Genomic DNA, 21,062 nt, shown 5'->3' with positions numbered 1-21,062 from the left:
GGCAGCGCCCGGAGTGTTCCTTAAGTACCCTAATATAGCCAATCTCATCAAACTTGGCTGTGCATCTATGCATTAGACATGGTTGGCGACAGTAACGCTATTAGGAACTTATCCGATGGATATGTTGGGAAGAGTGGCGCTATGAAAGACGAACACAGGATAAAGAAATAAGTATGTCTACCTTACTTTTTTTGTGTTCGTCCTTTCAATGCGCCATACTTCCTAAAATGGCCAATCATCAACTTACCCAGCAAGAAGTTCTTCTAATCTTATGGTCGGTGGGTAATCGTCGATGTTAAATATTTATATAGATTAATAATTCGATTTGCTTTCATATGCTATGTGTCGCACCTTTCCGGTGACTGACTGTCTATCAACCTATATCTCTAACGATTTTCCCGACGATGAGGTTCATTGGGTTGTCCTCGATCCAATGGGTAGTGCATCGGGAGGCGGTACTGAAGAAACAGGATTCCAAAAGAACCGTCTGAGAAGAGGTTTATTGGCGGCTCGTAAGGCAAAAGCGCAGCGACCGGGAACGGCGAGACAGCCCGAAGCACTGTCCAAAAAAGGCGACAGTAATCAACAGCGCGAGCGGAGCCGAGCCGCGCGTTGGCGATGTGTCTGTGCCGCGAGGCGCGTCTTCTTCTTCACAATCTCCCCCCCGGACAAAAAGAGCCATCCTGGCGCCTTAAGAATCGGGAGGCAGAGGGTCGTGGTAGGGCTTCAGACGCGAGACGTGGACAATGTCACGTCCACGCCGGCGCAAGTCTTCAGGTGGTGACAGTGGCTCAACTAGAAAATTCACCGGAGATGTTTGCTCCAAGACTCGGTAAGGCCCTTCGAATTTTGGGACGAGTTTCGAGGAAAGCCCCGGAGTCTGGAAAGGCACAGACAACCACACAAGAACGCCTGGAGCGTAGGTGGTGTTCGGAAGCGTGTCGGTGCGGTTTTCTTTCTGGCGCTGCTGTTGCTCGGCCGTAAAGGAGCGCGCTAGCTGGCGGCATTCTTCGGCCTGTCGGGCGATGTCGGACACAGGTAGACACTCGGAGGCGTCAGAACGGTATGGAAGGAGCGTGTCGATGGTATGTGTAGGCTGGCGGCCATACAGGAGGAAGAAAGGTGAAAATCCCGTAGTGGCCTGGATCGCGGTGTTGTACGCGAACGTGATGAATGGAAGGATGCGGTCCCAGTTACCATGATCAGATGCCACGTACATCGACAGCATGTCACCAAGTGTGCGGTTAAATCGCTCTGTGAGTCCGTTAGTCTGGGGGTGGTATGCCGTGCTTGTCCGATGAATAATGCGGCATTCCGAGAGCAAACTTTTGACGACTTCGGAGAGGAAGGCGCGACCTCGATCACTGAGGAGTTCTCGAGGTGCGCCGTGTCGAAGCACGAAGCGATGTAGAACGAAAAAGGCTACATCCCGTGCCGTAGCACTTGGTAAAGCAGCAGTTTCGGCGTAGCGTGTCAAGTGGTCGACAGCAACTACGATCCACCGATTGCCGTCTGGCGTCATAGGAAGCGGGCCGTATAGGTCGATGCCGACGCGATCGAAGGGTGTGGCAGGGCACGGGAGCGGCTGCAAGGCACCAGACGGGCGTAAAGGCGGCGATTTGCGGCGTTGACAGTCAAGACAGCACCGAACAAACTTTTGTACAAAATTGTACATGCCGCGCCAGTAGTAGCGGTGGCGAATTCGTTCGTACGTCTTGAAGACTCCGGCGTGGCCACACTGTGGATCGTTGTGGAAAGCGGCACATATTTGTGACCTTAAGCTGCGGGGAATCACCAGGAGCCACCGACGGCCTTCAGGAGAGTAATTGCGTCGGTGGAGCAGCTGGTCACGAATGGCAAAATGAACTGCTTGGCGTCGGAGGGTTCGGGATACAGGCATGGTCGATGATCCAGAAAGATAGTCGAAAAGAGAAGCGATCCACGGGTCACGACGTTGTGCGGTGGCAAAGGAGTCCATGTCGAGAGATGAGATGGAGTGTGCGGAAGTTGTTCCGCAGGCCGAGTCTGGAGGTAAAGGTGAACGAGACAGAGCGTCGGCGTCGGAGTGTGTTCGCCCACTGCGGTATACGACGCGAATATCGTACTCCTGGATGCGTAATGCCCAACGGGCTAGGCGGCCAGTGGGATCTTTCAAGTTGGCAAGCCAACAAAGCGCGTGGTGATCTGTGACCAAGTCGAATGGGCGCCCGTACAGGTATGGTCGGAACTTGCCAAGTGCCCATACTAAGGCCAAGCACTCTTTTTCGGTCACGCTGTAATTGGCCTCAGGCTTCGTCAGCGTGCGACTCGCATAGGCGACTACGTATTCGGGGTAGCCTGGCTTTCGTTGGGCGAGGACGGCGCCGAGACCGACCCCGCTGGCATCTGTGTGTACCTCAGTTGCAGCCGACGGGTCGAAATGGCGAAGAATAGGTGGGGAGGTGAGAAGACGACGCAGCGTAGCGAAGGCGGAGTCACATGCAGGGGACCAGGAGGAGAGGGTGGTGTCACCGCGTAGAAGCTGAGTCAATGGCGCCATGATCGATGCGAAATTCCGAACAAAGCGCCGGAAATATGAGCATAGGCCCACAAAGCTCCGAAGTTCTTTGATGGTCTGAGGCTTCGGAAACTCAGCGACTGCTCGAAGTTTTGCAGGATCGGGTAGAACGCCGTGCTTGGACACAACGTGGCCTAAAATGGTGAGCTCTCGCGCGGCGAAGCGGCACTTCTTGAGGTTGAGTTGGAGGCCAGCGTTCGTTAGACAGGTCAAAACAAGTCTGAGGCGGAGCAGGTGAGTCGGAAAATCAGGCGAGAAAACCACGACATCGTCGAGGTAACACAGACATATGGACCACTTGAGGCCACGCAGCGTGTTGTCCATGAGTCGTTCAAAGGTGGCAGGGGCGTTACAAAGCCCGAACGGCATTACGTTAAATTCATATAAGCCGTCAGGCGTAATGAATGCGGTTTTCTGGCGATCGGCTGCAGCCATCGGTACCTGCCAGTACCCCGAACGCAAGTCAAGGGACGAGAAGAATTCTGCTCCCTGAAGACTGTCGAGGGCGTCGTCGATGCGCGGCAAAGGATAGACGTCTTTGCGCGTTACCTTATTTAGCCGACGGTAGTCGACGCAAAAGCGAATAGACCCGTCCTTCTTGCGAACGAGAACGACAGGCGACGCCCAGGGACTGTGCGAAGGTTGAATAACGTCACGGCGCAGCATATCTTCGACTTGGGTGGTAATGACACGACGCTCTTCGGCCGAGACGCGGTAGGGTCGTTGACGTAACGGCTGATGTGAACCGGTGTCAATGTAGTGCTGCACTTCCGACGTGCGGCCCAAGTGAGGTTGTGAAACGTCGAATGAACTTCTAAAGTGGTGCAGGAGATCAAGAAGGTCGGCGCGTTCGGCAGGTGTGAGGGTATCGGCGATGGCACTCGAGAATGCATCCTTGGACGTCTCTTCAAGCGCGGAAATCGAAGACGACTGGCCGGAGTCGACATCAAAAGAGTCTCCGGGGACGTCAACCAAAGACGAAGAGTCGAGGAGTTCCACGATGCCAAGGCATTCACCAACGAGCAATGTAATCGGCGCACAGAGGGGATTGCAGAAGTATATATTGCTACAGCCGCCAGCCATGTCAAGTGTTGCGAAGGGTAGTCGGAGAGATTTACGGCTCATGAAGACGTCGGAAGGTGTGAAGAGGACCGTTGCATCAGTGATGGCATCGCAAGAGACGGGTACGAGAGCGAAGGAGCCAGGTGGAATATCTGTGTCCTCGCGCACGGTAAGTTTAGAAGGGCGGTCACAATCTTCGTGCGAGGGTGCGTCACAAGGAAAAAATTCAACTTCGGCGCGTGCGCAGTCGATCACGGCTTTATGACGGGATAAGAAGTCCCATCCGAGGATGACGTCATGCGAGCAGGTGGGAAGAACAATGCACTCGACTATGTAAACAATGCCGTGAATAAGCACACGTACAGTACAGGCTGCGTGCGGAGTGACGTGCTGAGCGCTTGCCGTACGAAGCGACAGTCCAGAAAGCGGCGTGGTCACCTTGCGCAGCGAACGGCACAGTTTGGCGGCTATCACAGAAACGGCTGCGCCGGTATCCACAAGAGCGAATGCAGGAACACCTTCTACACTAATTTCGACCACGTTAGCAGGACAGGCGCGAGGACTTGGACAGTTCGAATGGGGCGCAGTTCTTGCCTCGTGAACTGCGACGTTCAGTTTTCCTGGTCAGGTGGTGCGGGTCGCCGACGCATTGGGGAGAGCGAGCGTCGGCGAGGGGATGGCGAGCGACGCGAAGGAAATTCTGGAAGGTCAGCACGAGCATACGGTTGGTGGGAAGGAGTGGCGTTTCGGCGAAAGGGCTGGCTGCCGTACTGGAAGGGCCGAGAGGCGTCGCCGAACGCTTGAGGCCGACGTCGGCAATATCGGGCGACGTGTCCAGGAGTACAGCAAGAATAGCAGATGGGACGATTATCAGGCGTCCTCCAAGGATTAGCTCTCGGTGCGGTCCAAGATGCAGCATGGGCTTCCGGTGGCACCGGTTGGGAATGGGTCGCGAAAGACGCAGGCGGAGGCCTGCGTACTGCCTGCGCGTACGTAAGAGGCGCAGCCACAGGCAGGACTGGCTGCGCATAGGTGCGAGGAGTCGCGACAGGCTGCACTGCCAGAGCAGAGTTGAGATTCGTGGCTGCAGGCGGCTGATGGTGTGCGGAAGGGACAACTTGAGCGACCTCTTCGGAGATGAGAGTGCGGAGCGTGTTTGGAAGACTGGAGGTGGGCTCCTGAGTGAAGGGGACTAAAGAAAGTTGGCGGGCAACTTCCTCACGCACGAAGTCCTTGACCCGTTGAAGTAATGAGCATGGGTCGTACATGCTGTCAAGGCTTGCCACCAAGTCGTCGCTGCCCAGAGCACGCCGAGTCGAAGCGCGTTGCTTGCGTAACTCATCATAACTTTGGCATAGGCTGACGACTTCGGACACAGTGCGCGGATTCCTGGCTAGAAGCATCTGGAAAGCGCCGTCATCGATGCCCTTCAGTATATGGTGAATTCGCTCAGCTTCGGGCATTGCCGCGTTGACTCGTTTACACAGGTCCACGACGTCTTCAATGTAGCTCGTGAATGTTTCTGCCGTCTGCTGTGCTCGGGCGCGCAAGCGTTGTTCAGCGCGCAGTTTGCGAACAGCGGGTCGGCCGAACACTTCTGTAAAGGTTGTCTTAAAGATTGACCATGTGGGTAAGTCACTTTCGTGGTTGTGAAACCAGAGTTGGGCAACACCAGCCAGGTAAAAGATGACGTGGGTTAACTTCGCTGGATCATCCCACTTGTTGTGCGCGCTCACCCGTTCATATGACGCCAGCCAGTCCTCTACGTCTTCGTCGTCTGCACCGCTGAAGGTCTTGGGGTCGCGTTGTCGTGCAACGCCGGTGCAAGTGACGGACTGTGGCGTCGGCGCCGTTTGGGATGAGCTGTCGGTCATGGCGGGCGGTAGCGTTCTTGATCGCAGCTCCAGGGTTACAAGCGACGGGGTTTGAGTCCCAGCACCTCCACCAATTGAGAAGAGGTTTATTGGCGGCTCGTAAGGCAAAAGCGCAGCGACCGGGAACGGCGAGACAGCCCGAAGCACTGTCCAAAAAAGGCGACAGTAATCAACAGCGCGAGCGGAGCCGAGCCGCGCGTTGGCGATGTGTCTGTGCCGCGAGGCGCGTCTTCTTCTTCACACGTCGGACAAACAAGCGTCATTGGGTATGCCTCACGCCCTACCTGTGGGTCCCTTTAAGCTAACGTCTCCGCCACCGACATGAGTCATTGTCGATGCGGGGCCATTGCATGTGATACTGGGTTTGTACCGCTGTTCACTGAAACCCACTGACGTCGTGTTCGACCACCGAGTATGTTGCACTCATTTTCTGCTGCTCTTGAAATAATCGCTTTACACCAACTTGAGTAACAGTGCAGGTGCCAGTAGGTGTTGCCACTCCTGAGTTAACCTCGTTGGGGCTAAATCGGATAATTAAGAATGCGCAACTGGGTTTGTGCCGATCTGTGTTCACTATCAATTCGAGGCTGGAGCGGCCGCCTAAGGACAAGAACATAGCAGAACAAATGTTTGGAACTAGAATAAGCGTGGGTATGATGCAGTGAAAATCTGGAGGCCACTCGACACATACTAATTGAATGCGAAGGGATTCGCCCAGTGAGACCCATAAGTAACGTACACCTTCCAGAAGCGCTTAGGTTTAAAATGGCCGGAAGCATCAACCGGTAAGCAGCCAAGATAAGCAACATACGTGTATAGCACTGGCATAAAAAAAAAACAAGGACGAGATTGACACGACCTGATATGTTACATGCATAGGTAGCTGTACCAGGTAAATTTCGAAGAAAAAAAGATTAAGAAGACGTATACAAAAATAGTACGTAAAAACATGTATTGCATACATGATTAGATCAAGCAGGCCAGTTGACCACGCCGTTTCAAAGGGCGTGCCAGTAAATAATGTTCATCTTCAATTAGAATATGCCCTTTATCCCCGCTGCAGTTTATGACATACACGGTAAGGATGAAAAAATGAAGGGAAGCAATATAGGGTTTAATCCCTAATTAGAACAGGCGGGCACAACAGTAGACAAGTAGCTTCTATGTCTCTTTTATGAGGAGAAGATTGTGTTGGTTGCTAACAAGCAAAGCGATATTCAATGTCAGGCCAATATCTGTCCACAGAAAGGTGCAAATTTAAGACTGATATTTAGCGTTAAAAAGTCACGTGTTCTGGTGTTCAATGAAAACAAGAGACAGTATGAATACAGGGCCGGAATTACTTTGTGTGAAAGAATGCAAATGCCTTGGCATCTGGATAAACGTAGCCAATAGATATGTAGAGACACTGGAAAAAGAACAGTTGGAATGGGAAAGAGAAATCCTGCCCTAAAGAAACACAGATCGCTGTAAGAGTGCAATAGGTTTAAGGTGCTCCGAAGTTTCTGGAAAGGTTTAATATTGCCAGGAATTACATTTGCAAATGAGTTTGTTTGTTTGAAATGAGGGGTATAACCAGGATTCGATGGCAACAAAAGATCAGTGGGACGGCTCGCATTGGGCGCCGAAGAAAGACTACCACTGAAGCTGTGCAGGGTGATATGGATTGGACAAGTTTTGAAGTGAAGGAAGCCTCGAATATAATTTATTTCAAAGAATGGCTGAGAAATATGAAAAAAGAAGTGAACTACGACATTGTTTAATTATTTGTAGATCAAAAATATTCGTCTGCCCCCGGGGAAAATGTCGCAGCACTGCGCGACTCAGGCAGAGAAAGAAGTAGAGTGCGCGCGCGTGATCGCGGGGTACTCTGCGCCGGATGGGCCTTGCCTGTGGCTTCCTCCTGGACCTTGTTTCACCCTGTACATAAACATCGTAACATCTTTGGTGGAAGTGCGGGGCGAATCCTGGACGATCCTGGACGACCCAGCTCTACCAACTGTCCGATGGAGTAGATGCGTAGTAGTAGTGGGCCTGCCCGATTCCGGAGAAGGCAATGACGATCCCACCAGCGGCGAACCAGACAGCAATTACGCAAGGCAGGCTGGCTACCGGACACCGCTGTGAGAGCCACCCAGGTTTTCGGGGAAAGCGAACGAAGACATCGACGACTGGTTGAAACACTACAACAGAGTGAGTCGCCACAACCACAGGAGCACTACGAAGCAGCTAGATAACGTGGTTTTTATTTCCCACTGGAACGCGCTCCTCTAGTTGGAAAACCACGAGAATGTTCTGACAAGCTGGGATAATTTTGTAGAAGAATTCACCAAGTGCTCCATGGACCGGATCTCAAAGAAAAGAAGACTGAGCCGACGCTTTCCCGACGAGCTCTGTTACCTGGCGAAACTTGTACAACGTACACAGCGGCTGTTTCGAAAATATATGGAATCGCCAGTGCCACAATGATAGATGAAGACAAAGTAGGACATCTGCTTAAAGGAATCGCTGACGATGTTTAGAATTTTCTTATAACAAAAGAAGATCCTTAGTACTCCATCTGATTTGAAGAAACAGTGCCGGGCGTTTGAAGCGCTGAAACTGAGAAGTATTGGACCAAAGTTCGGACGCTTGGACAATGTCACCACTATTGCAAATGTGTCCGTCCCAGCCCATGACGATATCTCCTCTGTGATTCGACGAGTGGTTAAAGAGCTTTAACGCCTTGAGGTTGCTGACGACGCTCATGTGTGCCATCAGTGTGTATTTGACGATCACTCTAGTGTGCCACCGGCCACCTAGGCACGTCACAGTTAGCCACAGCGTCGCAGGACATATGCTGATCGTCCGTAGAGCGCAGCCTTACACCGCCACCGACACGACAATGGCGCTCTCCGTCACCTTGTCGTCGCTCGTTGTCACCACCACCACTGGGAAACTAGCTGGTCAGAACGACGGGGGCAGGGCGCAATATCTTCAAGACCCCCTTGTGCAAAATTGTTTAAAAACAAAGTTTTTGTTTCAGTTGGCAATGTGAGTGATTTTTCTTTAGTTAATATCGGTGCTGCAGCTTCTGTTATGAGCCTATCCTTCAAAAATCGTTTTGGAAAAAAGTTATGTTTTCTCGCGATTGGAAGGCCACCTTTCGCGGAGTTGGCCGCAAAATGTTACGCCTACTCGGGGTCTGTTCTGTTTTAGTTATGTTGGTGACCAGACATTTCGAAGTGAATTTACTGTGCTTGGACGTACGACGCACGAAATAATTTTAGTAATTAATTTCTTGCGTGAGTGGGGGGCAACTTTGGATTGTGGCACCGGCACAATTTCTCTTCGCCGCGACGCGCGAACTTCAATGACAGATAACACCAGTGATGCCGCGGGCGGTCTCTCCGTGTCGCAAGACGTGTATTTGCCCCCTCAGACTGCAATGTTTGTACCTGTCATCACTTCCCTCATAAGGGTTTTTGTTGTGATTTAGTCGAGCCCGATTATAACAACGCGCTCAAGAAAAATTTGATAGTTCCTCGCTCCCTTGTTGTCACCAATGAAGGTTGTACTCGTTTGCGGACAGTGAACGTTTCAATCCAATCCATAACATTGCCGCTAGGACTTAAGCTGGCAAGTTTTGACGAAGAAGCCATTGTCACCGTCGGAACGGTCGAAATGTCAGCTGCCGGAAAAAGAATCCAACCCCGATTGCAGCCATGGTAATTCTGCTGACTTTAAGCGCATTATTAACAAGTCGCTGCGATCTAGTGAGCAGTGTCGGCTTCAAGGAGTGCTCGCTAGCTATGCCACAGTGTTCGATTTTTCTCAAGACCAGTGAGCGTGCCATATACCACCGGCGTTTCTTATGTGACACCGCATCCACACAGGGCAAGCGACGCCAGTTCGTCAGATACCTTTTCGCGTTTCACCTTCAGAGAGAAAATTCTTCACCGAGCAGGTCGAAGAAATGTTACGGTAACAAGGGATCCAGGAATCTTGTAACCACTGGGCTGCTCCTGTGACCATAGCCAAGGAAAACGATAACTCATGGAGATTCTGTGTAGACTATCGCCGCCTACACGCCATCAAAAAGAAAGACGTGTGCCCCTCACCTCCAATAAAGATGTTTCGAATGATGATCATTTACAGGGTGAAACGAAGTCCAGGATGAAGCCACCGGCAAGGCCCGGCCGGCGCAGTGTACAGCGAGATCATGCGCACACTCCACTTCTTTCTCTGCCTCAGTCGCGCACTACTGCGAGAATATTTACGCACAGTGGAGGAAAAGAACTGGGAAGCTTACCAGCAGGTATGCGACGAATGTATTAAGCAACATCGCAAGAAACAACCTAAAAGCAAACTGATAGAGGCTGAGACAACCTCTTGGGTTGCGGCAATAAAAGAAACTGGATTTAGAGAGATAAGCAAAAACCGAAAGGTAGGGAGATTAAATAAGGACATGCCCTGTTGCCTATACATCCTACGCTCGGGGAAGGGCAAAGGGGAAGAATAGATAAGAAGGATAGAGAACAAAAGTAATAAATACTCAATCATTCTCCCAGATAGTCGCTGAGGAATGTTCACTTTCACAAGTGCTCGTACAGCCCTTCTGCCTTCAAGAAGTGCAGAAGGGTTTTTGTGGCCTTTCGCATGCAATAATGCATAAGCCCCGGTCCCATGATCTTTTGCTCCGAGAGCACTCTACTACAAGTAGGCAGAGTTTAGTTTGTAGAGTACGTCGTTGGGAGTGCCAACGGATGGGCAGTGACACAGAAGGAACTCTAGAGTCTCATCACACCCGCACAATTCCACACCGATAATGTTAAAATTAGGTAATTATTAAAAATATAAATAATGTTAAAATTATGAAAGTCATTAAAAATTAAAAGCCTATAATGTGAAAAATCTGTAGGAATTTGTAAATGCGATGCCCAAGCACACGCGATACAGTAAAGTTGTTTCATGGCGGTAGGGTTCAGGTGGCAGTCCAATTCGCGAGTTACGGTCGAGAGTGAGTTGTCGAAACCTGGTTAATTCCATCGTAGAAGTGTGATGCGCCGAGCAACTGATTGAAGTAGCCGCACAGAATTCGTTTTTGAGAGGGGTGAAGGCACCCGCTGATCTTCTTGATATGCCGAGTGAGCAACTTCATCTGCGATGTCGTTGACGATAATTCCACTGTGGCTCGGTAACAACTAAAAAAATGTGGTGTCCTTTATCGAGCGCGTGGTGATGAACATGCCTTAATTTGTTCACTAGCTGCTTGTGTAACCCATTACGTAGGGCAAACTGCAGAGTTTGTAGGCCTGCTTTCGAATCAAAGAAAATGGCCCAGCGATATGTTGGCTACTGGAGCACATAATTTAGTGCACCTCCAAGAGGCAGAAGTTTTGCTGTTGTCGATGTGGTATTGTGCGAGTATTTAAAATGCAAAGAGATGGCGTCCGATAGAAAAAGAACTGCTCCAATAGAGCTGTTGGAATTAGTGCAGCCGCCTATGTGTATGTGTATGCGGTAAAAAAAATGAAACCTCCATTGAGAAACTACCTAAAAGGTAAATCTTCCGAAACTCTTCCCAATTTATTACTCAAAGGGAAGCTCTTTATTCTGCAAAGTGAGAGCAGGATACCTTAGAACACATACTTATATGGTGAGTTACAAGAAGGAATAAGAATCATGTGCTCGCTGCCGTTAAGCTAGAGAAACGATGGAACACGTTTTATTAGAATAATAATATGTGGTTCTAGCGACGTGGCGGCGATCGCCCTAGGAAACAAAAGAAAGTCGGACGATGCCCTGAGCGGCGCGGGAGTAGAATGTACCTGCTGATACCCTGAGCCGTGTGAACGCCGTAAGGCCACCGGCACTTATGTGCCACTCAAAACACAGACACTCGCAGCACATCAAGTTAATGATCCCGTGCTCCTTCAACTGCACTCACGGAAAAACAGCCCTGTGGTGCGGCGATATCATCCTTGATGGTGTGACATTCTTCTACGACACATCTACAGGAACTTTGAGACTGTTTGTCCCCAGCACATTAAGCTAGCAGCTCTGCGAGACACTGCACCTGGTCACTCACCTCGGTGTCCGTGCCACAAAACCCCTTATCCCACTGCGCTGCGTACGGCCCCGGATGAACGCCGATGCACGCGACTGGGTTCGTGCATGTTCACCCTGCCAAGATGCAAAAGTTTATAGAAACTCTCTTCCCCCCGCACGCCAGATTCTCCGACCTGATCATCGTTTCGACGTTGTCCCCATTGACATGGGCTTATTAAAAATTGCTCTGAGCCTCTGTCTCATCTCTCTGGGACTGCGACATATGTTGAGGCAGAACAAGCATTGCGCTTTACCTTTGTGCCGTTTTAGGACCATTTCTATTAATGAGTATTCAATTTTACTCGCTCCTAATTTTAAATAATTCTCAATGTAGGGAATTTTCGTGTCAATTAGGGTGGCAATTCCTCTGCCCGGTTGCTTGCCTTTGCAGACGGAGTTATAGCCGGAACGGCCGATCTCCTCCCCTAGAGTTTCCTGCAGCATTATTAATTTCCGCCTATTTTCAACCGTCTTTGTTAGCTGTGCTAGGGACGCTCTTTTTTGCTAAAATCCTCTGCAGTTCCACTACCACACACTAAGTCTCTTTCTGCTATCCATTATTATTGCCGTTACCCCCTGACTTACTACCTCCGGTCACTGTTCTGTTGACTGTACCACCTACCTCTCCTGGGAGTGTTCTAGCGCTTTCGGCTTGGGAGGGCATATATATTCCTCATCCTCTCCTGGGGTCTCTAGCTTTCTCAGCCTTTTCTCGGCTATTAACTTCCCCTTCCTTGTTTTCTCCATTTTAAGGTTAACGCTGTCTACCGAGCCCTTTAGGTCACTAATCGAATTCCTAATTTCTTCCAGAACCAAGCACATCGATTCCACCGCCAGAACTACAACTCTCTTTTTGAACGCCATTGTGCCTTCTTCCTCCAGGCTGCTACTTCCACTCACCGGCTTAGCTATTGCCACACTGTCGCTTTCTACCCTCAGCGTTTGCTTATTTCCTGCATCTGCTTCTTAAGTTATTCATTTGCTTTTATTAGTGATATAACCTCTCTGATCAGCTGTTATAGTCTAGCACCATTGCTTTGTTCCTGCGAGGCTATTGCTCCTGTGACTTTCACCGCACCTTTGACTTTCTTGGCCCAAGTCGCTCCTGGCTCCTCTTTCGTGTTTGTCTTCAGCTCCTGCTCCTCGAAACGCACCTGCGCCTCCCGAGCCCTGGAACTGTTTCTTCCATCGATGTTGAAAGCTGTCTTGATCTTGATGTGCTTCTTGAGCGTGAGCGCCTGGCGGTGCCCGGAGGGGTTTCCTTTGTCGGTTGGGCCGATTGCATCTCGGTCTCCACTTTGGAGCGTTGTCTTCTTCTTACTCTTACTACATATGGCACTTGGTACCGCTGCTTGCAAGCCTTGTTATCTGTGGTGTGATCTTCACCACAGAACTTGCATTTGGGAGAGCTCATATGATCCTCTCCTTGGTCTTGCATACCTCATCCCCTGCACTGCGCAACATCAGGTGTGGGGCAACGTCTGATCTGTGCGCAATTCTTCCAGATGCGTAACATGTCAAATTTCTTCCTGTACAGATAGAACCTCGCGAGGCTTGAGCCATCTTTAATGAAGTGGGGCACCCTGAATACGTTGAAAAGCACAATAACCAAACCCGTAGCTTTGATACATTGTGCAGCCAACGCCCTTGGGTTGTATTCAGCCGCAGTATTTTTCATGATCACACTTTGACTGTCATTCAGGTTCACTCTTCAAATAACCCCCTCGGACGTAGAGTGGGGGGCCGTTTCATAAGCGCTGACTTTATATTCCGTCTCCATCACCGTAATGGACTTGATTCCCCCATACCTTTCGGCATGATTGCAGTGCGGTGTACTAACCACCACAATATTCTGTGCGAAGTTGGGGAAGACAATGTCTTCCTTCGCTTGGTTTGCTGTAAGTCCGGCCGCCTCGACGATCCTTTCTCCAATATGTGCGCTGACCTTGTTCAGGTTGAGCCGTCCTGAATTTTCCTGTGCTCCGCCGGCAGTTGCGGCATCCTCGACGTCTTCACGATCTGGCGCTTGAGCTTGTCGGCCCCGGCACCACCTTTGTTGGCGATCTCCTTTCCTTGTGATTCTTGGGTTGATTTGGCGGCTGCACCAGCTCCCCAGGTCGTTTTGCACATCGCGATATTCGGTTGGTGACCAACTCCGAAGGGAGTTCGTCGTCCATACGCATTTCAGCCATGCCGGCTTGTCGAGCTCGCTACACCTACGTGACATTGGGACCAGCATGGCGCACGTGCGATGCAAAGAAAAAAGGTGATTAAAGTCCAAAAAATGCTGACCCACCTTGTCAAAAAATATCCACCGATTCGCGTTACCCTGACGAATCCGACGATGTGCTTGAATGCGTGGTCCTGCCAAGAGTGCGTCCAGCATCATTCAATATGACGGAACCGACGCGGGGCACATTCGCTCTCTCACAGTCTCTGTGTAATTCCGTTCTTCACTTTTGCTAAAGTGTCCGCGACTGGGTACAGGGAGGTGGGGCCAGTCGAGCTACATGTATGTAGCTTTTTTCCCACTTTTCCAGCCACATCTCATGGGAAATTTTATTTTGTACTTTGTGTGTCGTAAAATAAAATCAGTCACTCAGTCAAAGCTGACGATGTTATTGACGTGCGACAGCAGACAACAGCGACAAGAAAACAAGTAACTGCAGTGAATCACCAAAGAATCATCTGATCATCAGTGAATTACCGCAATTCCTAAAGACAAGCTACAGCAAACCTAGTGCTAGACAATGCATTTCAAACCAAGGACACTGTTTCAGTTGCCAGAGACGTGGCCATGGCTCGTAATGCTGTCGAAGCCTGCTGAATATGCAAAGTGTGGAGATGAAGACCATTACTCTCACAACTGTGCAGCGGCACACGACTGTGCCTACTGTGATGGGGCCTATATAGCATATTCGTGGTCTTGGTCAAGCAGAATAAAAGGAAAATGAGAATGTTATGCTGAAAGCCACTGAAAATGCCTCACCTAAGGAAGCACGACATCCGAGTTTCGCCTTTCACAGTTGAACTTTCGTTAATGCAGCGCGTGAGGGGGCGGCGCTGCATCGTCCTCCGCCTCTTTCCCGGCCGGCGTGCACTGAGCCGTCGGTTGTGGCTCCTGCCTCTATGTTGCTGGTAGGGGAAACTTCTCCCCCAACTGTGCAACAAAGTCAGGCGATTCCTGGGCTGTCCAGCCCAGGAGTCACTGGAGAACGTGCAGAAACTACCTGAAACGCGAAGAAACCGTGTGCAGGGTAGGGCAACCAGTGGCTCCCTGGTGGCAAATAGACAGCAGCAGCACCAGTGCTGCCTTATGAACCCCAGGTTTCTCTTGACCTAACATAGCAGGGATCCGGGCAAGGATCCTGAATATAAATCCCTGAACGGAAGCTAGCATCCACTGACTGAAAGGGATTTAAAAAACCCAACCTTGCTATCGCGTGGTTTTACCGAAGAGTTTATTATAGATTACACATTAAAGTATTTTTCAGCTTTTTTGTTAGGGCAACAGAAAAAATTATTCCACGAAGAAGTAGTCGCTCATGTAAAATACGGGAGCCATCGATGAATGAAGAGCGTAGACAGGCGTAAAAACAAACAAATGTATAAGGCAGACTGCGTTGGTCGCGGACTGCAAAAAAAATATTCTTAAATTTAAACACGCCGAATCGGAGGGCAGGTAGACACAACGGCCGCCGGCTAGAAGAACAAGCCAGGAGAGGTTCTTTTACGGAGCACATGCCTACACAATAGAAACAAAATTGCGGAACGGCTTCAGAAGGCTAACGGGGCAGCAAATATATATGTTTCCTGTTGGTAATGGTCAAGAAAATAGTTTGGGAGATCAAGGTGACGCTCCAGGTGAATGCTAAGCGCGTCTCGAGTTTCGTCTATTATTCGTGGTCACTTATGCAGTAAAAGAAATTAGCAGCACTGAAGGCACTCAATCGTATATATAGAGCGAAACAAACTTATAATTTTCCTTGAAGTATGACCACGCAAAGGGCTTTCTTGACCGCTTGTCAGAGCTGTGCACCGGGACTTGATACTATCATGTACGACACGATTAAACACCTTCACGCAGGCACAGAACTCATGCTACTCGCACATTTTAAGAATATCTATTTAGCTGGATATTTTTCATCCCCACCGAAAAAAGCTATTTTCATTCTGGTTTTGAAACACAGTAAAACTCCCCATTAGTAATAAGTTACCGCCAAACAGAGCTCAGAACTTGTCTTTGAAAACTCTAATAAAAGTGACAGACCATCGCTTTTTGCACTTCCTTCCACAAAAAAAAAAAAAAAAAAAAAACTTGATCTATATCATTGTAGCTTCAGAGTGGAGCCACCTACAACAAAACACCTCATCTGCATTTAGATCCTCGACACAGTTGTCTAAAAATTGTTTTTTATTCTATATTCTTTGATAGAAAAAGTGCCAATGACACGACGCCGCCTATGGAATCTTCCAAGACTTATTCGGACTAGGCACCCGTGGAAATGTGCTAAACGTAACGTAAAAGTGCTGGTCCAATCGGTCTTTCGGTGTCCAAATAGACAATTTGTATTACGTCACTTAACAAATGTCTTTATCACAATAAAAAAAAAGCTAGCTTTTAAATGAAGTTGAATTGTTGTCTGCGAGCGACGAGCACAGCGCTGTTAGAACGAAGAGTTTAAAGTAGATGGCACTACCCAAACAATTCACGCTCAGCAAAAAAATAAAGTTCTTTTTTCATTTCCTAAGAAAGACAGGATTGCTTCCCAATCCAAACGTCGAACTGCATGAACCGCGAATTCATTGGATTAGGGAGCACAAGCATTTTCGCGTCATTCTAGATTCAAAACTGACATTCGTTTCTCACACTAGGCACCCCAAGGTAAATATTTATTATTGATAAACCTGCTGAAACGCATTTCATGCACACCATGAGGTAGTGACAAGAAGAGCATCATTAACGTGACCATAAGCCTCGTGCGTTAGCACTTTAATAGTTTATCACTCGGCTACTCTGAGCACCTTGGTTATTCTGGATTCTGCCCGTCACTCAGGCATATGCCTGGCCTAGGGTACTTTAGAACCAGCCCTATACAAAGTCTCTATGTAGAATACAATGACTGGTCAGTCCACCCGCAAGGAGCCTCAACACCTACCCGTATGTCCTCAAAGCAGGCTCTAGCCGTCAGCATCATTGTTATTCAACCGTTAATAATTGACTTGTGCTACTCTATTCGGTAACCGAACCTCAGTGGGACAGCTCTTCTCCCTGCGTGTTAGGTGATTTGGCTAGTAAATGGACGACCCATTGCTCGAACATCATCTAATGGCTCCAGCGAATTCTCTTTCCTCCTCGGCATAGGCCAGTAGTAGAAAGCGGCTCATTGTGCCCCCAGTGTCAGCGGCGACAACATCCAAAGGAGTGTCACACCGAGCCTCACTAGTAGCGTCTCACCATCACCCCTTGCAGGAGTAGTGATTCCCGTCGCACACGCCGGTGCCGTGGACTGACCTCAGCAGCTGACGCCGCGGGCGAGCGTAGCCCTCGCCACCCCACGCCACCCTACCCCCACCCCTCCCTCGAAGCACAGGCGAGATCGCCCATGCGCCTGCAGATGGGGTGGTGGTGATGCCGCGAATGCACAGGCCACTGTTCCTTCGCTCTTCCTCCACTTTCCTTCTCGCACGCTCTTTTTTTTTTCTCCTAAGGCTGCGCTCCGCCTTCGCTCGGTGATGACTTACAACTCCGCCGTCGCGCAAGGCAGGACTGCGCGCCTAAAAACTGCGCTCTAAAAGCAATAAAGGCTTATAATAGTCGTATCAATTCTGATAAGGTTAAGAAGCATTGATAAGCGTTGATAAGGGTCGGATAATGCTTGATAAGGTTGATAAGGATCGTGTCGATTGCGATAAGGTTGATAACGACCAATAAGGGCTCATAAGTGTCGGATAAAGCGCGATGAAGTGGATAACAGCCGATAAAGCTTCATAAGGATGCCATTTAGTCCGATAAGGTTGGTAATGACCCATAAGGGTTGATAAGTGTTTATACTGGTCGGATAAAGTTTGACAACGTCGATAATGACACCAGGTTTCGTGGAGCTGAGCAAGTGGCACAATGCTTACGCATCCTTAGACAACCCCCTTTTAGTTTTTCTATGAATTTTACCACTGCCATGTGTTAAGACATCATTTTGCAATGTAGCTTTTGTGTTCATAGTGAAAACCGTTGGCCACTGCCATATTTTATTATATACATGTAGCCAGCTCTGCGGCGACTGTTTCAGGTTCATTTGCACTGACTACGCATCTGACTCATAATCAATTCCTCCGTTGCCAACTCAATAACACTGACCTGATGTTTACTGACCTTACATGCGCCTATGCCAGAGAACATTAAATTGATCATCATTCAATCCCAGCCATGGCGGCTGCGTTTCGATGGGTGCGAAATTTAAAAAAAAAATTTCCAGTACAGCACATTTTGAGCATGTTAAAGAACCACAAGAGGTTAAAATTTATCTGGATCCCCCAGTTACTGTATGCATTAAAATTAGAATTCTTTTAACGTGCAAAGCCGTAGAAGTTCTTTTTTTTTTTAGAACAAAGTTAGAAGGTCATGTTGCAGTAACGTGTAAATACAATATATCGGTATGTTCTGGCTGTATGTGCCTGATTATTACCTTCTTTTTTCTCCTGTTTCAGGAAACCATGGGTGACATTTTGGACTGGCCCCGGAATACGACATGACTTTGGTGCAACGAGCTTCACGAGCGGAACTTTCATAAACAACTGCTTAAACGTCTGTTATCCCAGATACTCGGCCTCATTAGTAATAAACCGTAATTTCATATCCTCATTGCGCTGCAGGGACCAAAGCTCATGTGTTGATATCTTGTGTGTCATTTTCCTAAAATATTAGTTTCTTGTTTATTGCGGCGATGTATGTCACGATTGAAATGCCAGGCGCAGAGTGCCTGTTTTTCTCGCAACCTCGCGAAAGGGAGTTGAATTCAATTAAAAAACATTCATTGAATGGGGACAGGTTTGTGGAGGCAGGAGGGTGGGGCCCCTAGTCCAAGGTTCCACTGGCCTTAGCATCCCGCCGTGCTTCTTGGAGGAATGCCTCTTGGGTCTCCTTTCGCTCACTGACGAGCCTGATTTTCCAATCCTCCGTTCAGAAATTTTGCGCCGGAATTCGAGGCATAAATATTTTTTGATGGCCTGAGCTCGCATTCCCACGTAACGTGGGCGTGAGTTGGCGTGGCCTGCGCACCACGGCCAAGTGCCCACGCATGCGGTGGGGTGGACGGCATGTTTTAACCGTAGGTGCGGGTGCGCATTTGTCTGGACGTGGCGCCACTCATACGCTTCGTGCGCGAGGATTTACGATTAAAGTAATATGCACCGCCAGCCCTATTCCTGGTACATAAAACTTGGCTATACATCATCACGGCCCGTGCCTTTCCCTACATTGCGGATAACTAGCGCAACTCGCCGCGGTGACGTACTCGTTTTGGTCTTCTGCTATGCTCGAGAACGCGAGATGAAATCCCGGCCGCGGCGGCAGCATTTCTGTAGTGGTGAAATGCTAAAACTGGCGTGGTACCGTGCTTGGAGTGTAAGCTAAGAAACTCAACGGATCAAGATCAACCAAAGTTCCGGACTAAGGCGAGCCTCATAATCATATCGTGCTTTTGGCACATAAACCGTCACAATTCCTTTTTCTTATACCACGCTGTCGACGGTGTGCATTTCAATGCTTGAGTACGGTGCACCTGTTCGCGGATTGTGTGTTGGTCTTTCAGCCAAGGTCCTAGTAGTCGGTTCAGCCAAAGCAGTACAGCTTGTGGCATGTTAAACAAGTGATGCGTTTCCCTCCACATCATGAAATCGCCAAGCGATTTTTGCTGAACCTGCGTGGCCTCCATTGTTGCAAGCCTGCTGTTCCACTGCCACAAAAACGCTGGTGCAGAAAACGCTGCAAGGAAAGCGGGTTCAGAAACAACTGTTGGACTAACTTTGGTCACTGCGTATTTGCCACTGGGCGCGTGCTGTCTCCAATAAATGTCCTTGACGTCAGCTTGTGTCCCTAGGTGTGTGCTACGGGATAGGAACCATCTTCACTGAGTCTCTTTGACGCCAGCATATGTCACTGGTATGTGCGACTAGGTATGTGCAGTTTTATGTAAATGCTCTCTTCACTGAACCACTATGACATCAGTTTGGGCCGATGGTAAGTTGCACAAGGCCTACGCCGATCTTTAATTACCCGTATACAGCGTCTTACAAGGATTGTGTGTGTTAAACAGACAAGCTTAGCGTATGCATCACGGGCCGGTGCTCGTGGCTCCTAAGTTATAGAGCGCTACGCGACGTCACTGAAAACAGCGGAAATTAAAAAATAAATAACACATCGCATGCTCTCACTCTCGAGGAAAGTTCGCTCCCAGCAACAGAGTCAAGTTGGTGCACACGAATGCGGTGAAATAAAACAGACTCCAACACCTTAACACGTTACTTCAGTTATTTGTCAAATGGAGAAGGCGCAGTGCCGCGTGTCTAAGTGCGTTGCTCAAAAAAGGAATAAAAGAAAATAATAGAGGCGGGGCTTCGGCGTGGTAGAAGGCCGGAAAGGAACACTGTTTACAGATGCTACTTCGGGCAAAAGGAGTGTGTGTTTCTGTCGTGAGTGGCATTCCCCTCCTGACGACATGTTAACGACACAGTTGATTTCTTTCGTCCGTTCAAAAGTGTGAACCGATTGGCACCGATTAAAAGTTACTTGGTGCTTGGCAGAATTGCGGTGTACAATCGGCTTGGTAGCAGTCGCCCACATTGGCAGCACGATGCCATGTCTTTCATTGTATGTTGACCAGCTTTGATGTAAGCGACCATTGTGTATTCTCACGACCTTCCCTGTCCTTACAGGCTTCCCTACCACACATAAATATTCTTGATCGTTTCCTATAAATTTTCTTGCGCTGTACTTGCCTAATTGTTGATGCGGCATGTAGTAGCAGTGTCCTTTCCGTACACTTTGTTGCCCGGCCACTTCTGCTACATAACGTTTTATACTGGAGACAAACCGACACCGCTACGCGTGGACGCTAAAGGTTGGCATTTGCGGTCGACACTGCAAGACAGACGGAAAATAAAGTCGGGCGGCGTGTGCTCGCGACACATACGGCACGCGCTAGCCCGTTCTAACAGCCTGCTAGGATGGTCCTGTTATTATGACGCTTCACTGCGACCCCTCGGTGCGCGACACTGGCAATTCCCGACTACGAGATGACGGACCCTAGCTACCTACCACCCTCAAGGTACGGACACACTGGCGTCAAAACGCGCGCGGCACGCCGCCGGCGGCGCGCCGCGTGCCGCGAAACCTGCCGCGGAACCGGTTTGGTCTGCCGCGCAGAGGATGGGTCGAGGAGCCATTTTCGGCGGCTTGCCGCGTGCCGCGAACCAATGAG

At 49.4% G+C, this 21,062-nt stretch overlaps 1 protein-coding gene across 7 annotated transcripts in view; it reads left to right on the top strand.

Moving 5' to 3' along the window:
- LOC140219018 (uncharacterized) overlaps positions 1-18,445 on the top strand; it is a 308,514-nt gene extending 290,069 nt beyond the window's left edge. For all 7 annotated transcript variants that reach the window (XR_011895296.1, XM_072288860.1, XM_072288862.1 and 4 more), the window contains one exon: positions 18,292-18,445. Coding sequence is in view for 6 of the 7 variants with exons in the window: in XM_072288860.1 (XP_072144961.1) it covers positions 18,292-18,336 (45 nt within the window). In the remaining variant the exon portion in view is untranslated. The remainder of the gene's footprint in view (positions 1-18,291) is intronic.
- Positions 18,446-21,062: the final 2,617 nt, after the last annotated feature.

The sequence above is a fragment of the Dermacentor andersoni genome, chromosome 6 (genome assembly GCF_023375885.2).
Source record: "Dermacentor andersoni chromosome 6, qqDerAnde1_hic_scaffold, whole genome shotgun sequence".
NCBI lineage: Eukaryota > Metazoa > Arthropoda > Arachnida > Ixodida > Ixodidae > Dermacentor > Dermacentor andersoni.
This window is presented reverse-complemented; position numbering and strand designations above follow the sequence as displayed.